Source organism: Rutidosis leptorrhynchoides, chromosome 7, assembly GCF_046630445.1.
Source record: "Rutidosis leptorrhynchoides isolate AG116_Rl617_1_P2 chromosome 7, CSIRO_AGI_Rlap_v1, whole genome shotgun sequence".
NCBI classification, from domain to species: domain Eukaryota; kingdom Viridiplantae; phylum Streptophyta; class Magnoliopsida; order Asterales; family Asteraceae; genus Rutidosis; species Rutidosis leptorrhynchoides.
Genome location: NC_092339.1, coordinates 50,582,291 through 50,588,290, shown reverse-complemented (window position 1 = coordinate 50,588,290; position 6,000 = coordinate 50,582,291). Strand labels below are relative to the sequence as shown.

Sequence of the window (6,000 nt, the reverse complement as noted above, 5' to 3'; positions counted from 1 at the left end):
AAAAGAGCTGGAAGATAAAGCAAGGACTGTGTTGGTTTGTGATTTGACTTCGATGTCTTAAATTGTTTTCCACGTGGCGATCCATTATTTGCCTCGTCCTCATGAATTTGGCTCCGCATAGGATGTTTACATTTACATTTATTTTATTACTTTATAAAAAATTAAATAAAAATAATTGTTGTTTATATCTCAAAATAGAGCATCGAATTTTACTTTTTTATCATATATCTATCTATAGTTTCTATTAAAATTCCATAATGATGATGTCACTATTAGACTAATTTCTTTATTAAAAACAATCAAAAAGAAAAAAAAAATTAAACTCTTAATGTCAATAATCTAATTAATGACTAATTAAATTAAATCTACTTATTTATTTATTTCATATTTTTTTTTTTGAAAGGCAAGGTAATTGTATTAGATAACACAAACGGAATTTATTTCATATTTTTAAGGAAAAAATTTCACTCTCATTAATTATTATTATATTATTATTCAAATTCAAATATGAGTCCTCTTTACGTAATTAATTACGTTATATATGTATGCGAAATACACGTCATGAAAATTGGAAGATAATGGTGAAAGAATAAATTGAATGTGTTTGTAAAAACAACGAGAAGTTTTTAATCGGAATCCGTCGGGTCATTAAACTAAATGACTTTAGCGTTTAAATTCACTTAATACCTAAAATATATCATTAAACTGTTTCATTTAAACAAACCTGTGGTTCCAAACAAATAAATTTTAGTTCTAAAATAATTACCTAAAAATATATTTCAATCTATTTGTTTTGAGACTGATTAATTATTTATTATACATTTGAGTTGATCATTATATAAAAACAATTGAAGGTTGTAGCATACTTTGCAACGGAATATTATCACTGGAAGAAAGTTACTCAGTAAATATTTTGTTTGAGGCCTTGAGGGTCAGGAAGCAGTGTTGCAAAAAATTCGTTTACTCTCCGTTTAATCCCCGATTAATCATTTTTAAGAGCAATCCGTTTCGATTTTTTAAAATCCGTTTAAATAATTAGTCAACGTCTATTGATGGGTCAAAATCAAATTTGGTAATCAACGTCGGTCAAAGTCAAAATTGATCAACATTTTAACATGAAGTTGAACTAGAATTCTAAAGATTTTGAACAAAATGAACACTTTTAGACAATTATGTTAAACTTTATGTCCTTTTTTGTTTTGTACACAACCAATATGCTTTACAGTATTGTACAGTACAACACTGTAAAACATGTTGGTTGTGTACATAACAAAAAAGGGTTGTGTACATATCATCATCCGTCTGTTTATTCTTATGGTTTTATTCTATATTTTCACATATAATTTTTGATATTCAATATTTTAATGTAAATAGTACAATCCGATTAATCCCCGATTAATCTCCGAATTTTCGATTAATCCTTCCAAAGTGCCGACCGATTAATCTCCGAATAGCGAATTTTGCAACCTTGGTAAGGAGGATTTCATTTATTTGTTGGCGATAATTTTTTTGCTTTTTTTGTTTTTTTTTTTCCCATTATTAGTTACACCGTATCTTTTTATTTCACGTGGGTCCAAAATATCTTCCATAAATTATAGATTGTGACACTAATGGAATTACATATCATGTGTGATGCCACCCGAAGCTAAGGCTCACAAAACAGGGTTTGTTTTGCCTGATCTAAACATGGCACCAGATGATGAACAACTCTGACAAGATATTTCTAGTGCACGAATTGTCTAACAGATAAAAATCTTCTGAAACAAGACAACTACAAAGTGGTTGTCGTTTTGAGAGGTTTTTTAAGATGCTAATCTTATAGCGATCGTGTAATTTTTTTTTTAGTAAAGATGTGTACATTGTTACTGATTTGGTTTTCTTATTGCCAGAAAAATGTGTTACTGAAGTTAGCATATACTAAGATAAGTTAAAAAGTTTTGGTAATATTTTTGCTAGTTTGATGTTATTCTTAAATGCTTCTTTACAGATTGTTTTATTTTTCCTACATATAATCTCACACTAGGCTTGGAGACTGGGAAAAAAATGAGTCAATCTATATTGTTACTTTTAGTACTAGTTTTTACATAAGTTGTAAATTATCATATTACTGTCATACTTATTTTAATCTGCCATAAAAGGTAGAATTTGGTTTGATTTTACAAGAATCTATATCTATATAATGTATGTGAATTAGATTAGATAGATTATATTATGATATGAAGTAGAATATTGCAATTTTAATATGATGAAATGAGATACAATTGAACAATAACAATTTTTTAATTAATAAGATAAAGATGACGATAATCAATTTTAAGGTCAAGTATGTAGTTTTTTTTTTTTTTTTCAATACCTTGGATATACGTTGCACGGTTCAGTAAAGCTTATTGGTGAATAATGATTATCATTTGGAAGGTGATTCGTACACCATTAATTTCAGTCATACATCACCAAATGTGCATGAGTGTGTTTTACAATATAAAGCTTTAATGCATGTTTGGTGGTGTAAGACTAAAATCTAATAGTGTACGGATCATCAGCTTTATGAGTTTGATACGGAGTATATTTCAATCGTTTATTGCTCAATCTTTCAACAAATTTGTTAGTTTATTGGTCAATATCAAGACCACTTTCAACAATTTTGTTAGTTTATTGGTCAATCTCAAGACCACTTTTAACTTTCAACCATCACTTTGAGACTTAGTAGAATGAACTCAAATGTTCGTTACCGAATTAAACTTCAAAGATAAATTGTCAAACTGATATGAACTTCTTGAATTCGTAATGAATCAAAGAGGTTCTCCTAACAATCTGAAAATGTTAGGAATAAGAAACGGATCTTGAGATTGAAACAAAATGACATTTATTGATATACTCAAATATAGTCGCAAGTATTATAGAAGAAGAGGAGGAAGAAATGTGATCACACACATACAAATTCATAAGCTAACCTATTACGAATGGTAAGAACTATATTAATACTACTATACTACAATTATGTTAATTGAGTTGGAGTCACGTGCTACACACGTCTCATTTAGACCCATAATAACCTAAACCACCATCGCCTGATTACTGGATCGCAAACTAGGTTTGTACCAATATCGGAGAACAAACAATGAATTCAAATACACTCCTTTTTACACTCAAGGCTGTAAAACGATTGATCAACGGGATTATCACCAAAAAGCCCATTTTTTTGAACTTGTTTGCTCGAGAGCCCATAAAAAAAAGTTTGACAATTTTCTCTCGCAAGGAGCAAGATGCCTATTGCTCCCTTGCGCCGTGCGTCCTTGCGACCTTGGTTTCACTTGAGAGCAAGGAGCAAAGAGCAAGGTGCATCTTGCTCCCTTGCTCCCAGGTGGAAGCAAGGACGCAAGGTGCCTCTTGCTCCTTTGCTCCCAGGTGGAAGCAAGGACGCAAGGTGCATCTTGCTCCGTTGCTCCCAAGTAGAAGCAAAGACGCAATGTGCATCTTGCTCCCTTGCTCCCAGGTGGGAGCAAGGGAGCAAGGGGCACCTTGCTTCCACCTGAGAGCAAGGAGCAAGAGGCACCTTGCTCTCAAGTGAAACCAAGGACGTAAGGCGCAAGGGAGCAAGAGACATCTTGCTCCTTGCGAGGGCAAATTGTCAAACTTTTTTTTATGGGCTCTCACGCAAATAAGTTCAAAAAAATGGGCTTTTTGGTGATAATCCCTTGATCAACCGTCATATAAAATTAAGAGAGATAATTTATTTTTCTCTTTTTTATAAGTGGCCCGTTAAAATAATGTAGGGTGTCCAATGGCCTATCTAACATCACATGATATGGCCCATTACGATTTAATCGGCCCATACAAGCAACCCTAAAAATACATACAAACATTATATGCCTTATTTTCTAGGGTTTTATTTCCTTGCCTCCAAAATCCTTCAATTCTCCACACCAACTGTAACCACCATCACCAAAAACAAGAAAAATGAAGACGATTTTGTCATCGGAGGCCATGGATATACCAGAAGGTGTGGAGATCAACGTGAAGGCCAAAGTTATCGAAGTGAAAGGGCCAAGAGGAACTCTTACTCGTACCTTCAAACATCTTAACCTTGATTTCCAATTGATTACTGATGAAGAAGGAAAACAGAAATTGAAAGTTGATGCGTGGTTTGGATCCAGGAAAACCACAGCTGCTATCCGTACAGCTCTTAGTCATGTTAATAATTTGATTATTGGTGTTACTCAAGGGTTTAGGTACAAAATGCGGTTTGTGTATGCTCATTTTCCAATCAATGCTAGCATTACTAATGCTAATACTGCTATTGAGATCCGAAACTTTCTCGGAGAAAAAAAGGTTTACATCTATTTATCTTTAGTATTACTATCCTATTAGGTTTCTGTTAGTTTTATTATGTGCAAATTGATTAATATTTAGTGGGTTAGCTGCTGATTATTCTGTGGTTAGCTGCTGATTATTCTGGCTGTGTTGCAATTTAATGTTTGATGTATTGCTAATTAGGGAGTAGTTAGTGTCTTTGAATAGATATCTAAAGCTTAAGTGAAGATGTGACATAATTAATCTGATTAAATTTAAATTAATCTGATGTAATTTAGGTGTGCTTAGTAGTTAGTTGTTTGTTTGTTTTAAACAATTCATGTTTAATATTATTGTACGTGATTTAGACATCTATATTGCAATTATTAGAACCTTTAAAAGTGTGTGATAGTTTTTAATTTGAATTTGTATTGTATTGTATTGGTTATTATGCTTAATCTAGTTGTCACTATTTATCTAATGAGATGTGTTTCTATAAGCAGGTGAGGAAAGTTGATTTGCTTGATGGTGTTACTGTGGTTAGATCAGAGAAGGTTAAGGATGAGCTCGTACTGGATGGAAATGATATCGAGCTTGTTTCTCGATCTTGTGCTTTGATCAATCAGGTACCTGTTTATTTTGTTTGATTGTTTCTTTATGTGAAGCTCTTAATATGCAACCTACATATTAGTGCTTTTTTTATGTATTTTGTGAATGCACTTTTAGTGAACGTTGATACAAATATATACAGTGGGGAAGAATCTAGGCGAAGTAAAATTTTTGAGGGATTTAGGGAGGAAGTGTTCAGGTCATATATTCATTTATCATGTTAATGCCATTTGATGTAATATTCATCAATGAATATTATGGATAAAAGGGTTGCTTCCCTTGAAAATTTATGCCTCCATCTTGTCCTCCCTCTATATTTGGTTAAGTCAATAACTGGAATGTTAGAAAGATGATATGATTCATGTTGCACATATAAGTAACGTATGCATAATAGTACGGCTTTAATTGTATCATGTATGTGCCTTTGCACACAACATATTGAATACTTTTATTTAAACTACTCTTTGTGTTGACATATAATTGTCAGCGAGCTTTTTGTTTCGAAAACCAGAATTGGTCACATATGTTTGTTAGTATATTCTCAAAATTGAAATCTTCTGTTTCAATTGATTTGTAAAACTTGTTTACAAAAATCACTCCCCTTGAAGGTTAAACCAAATAACACAGTACTTATTGGTGTCATAAACTTACATTGTATCATTTAGAGAATTAAGGACCAATAATATTAGGCCAGTGTTCATTTTTGTTATGAAACAGAACATTACATTACAATTACATTTACAATGAAATTAAAAACAAATAATCTTGTATCAGTTATCTACTTGTTAACTTAAACATCTTTTTTTATTTCCAGAAATGTCATGTGAAGAACAAGGATATCAGGAAGTTTCTTGATGGTATTTATGTGAGTGACAAGGCCAAAATTGAAGAGGAAGCTTAACTTTGCTGAGCACAACATTATTTTCTTTTCTTGAGACAGGATTTTATAATTCTAGCCTTTTTGTTGAACCTTTCGAGTTGAATTTGATATTTTGCTATAAGTTCGCGTTGGTTTCATTTTTCTTTTAGATTTTTGTCTTGCCTAGCATTAATGTTTACAACATCTTTGATTGGACTAAAATCAAGTCTTGTTAGCTTTAA

At 31.9% G+C, this 6,000-nt stretch overlaps 1 protein-coding gene across 1 annotated transcript; it reads left to right on the top strand.

Annotated features, from left to right (window-relative positions):
• Nucleotides 1-3,894: 3,894 nt before the first annotated feature.
• Nucleotides 3,895-5,866, top strand: LOC139857618 (large ribosomal subunit protein uL6-like). Its single transcript, XM_071846434.1, has 3 exons — nt 3,895-4,329; nt 4,794-4,916; nt 5,714-5,866. Exons 1-3 carry the CDS (start codon nt 3,958-3,960, stop codon nt 5,798-5,800), a joined length of 582 nt encoding a protein of 193 aa, XP_071702535.1. The 5' UTR covers nt 3,895-3,957; the 3' UTR covers nt 5,801-5,866.
• Nucleotides 5,867-6,000: the final 134 nt, after the last annotated feature.

Excerpts from the sequence above, each read along its gene's own strand:
- LOC139857618 (XM_071846434.1), top strand. The coding sequence starts at position 3,958 with ATGAAGACGATTTTGTCATCGGAGGCCATGGATATACCAGAAGGTGTG. Across the intron at positions 4,330-4,793 it reads ACTTTCTCGGAGAAAAAAAG|GTGAGGAAAGTTGATTTGCT; the intron begins GTTTACATCTAT and ends TTCTATAAGCAG. Across the intron at positions 4,917-5,713 it reads CTTGTGCTTTGATCAATCAG|AAATGTCATGTGAAGAACAA; the intron begins GTACCTGTTTAT and ends TTTTATTTCCAG.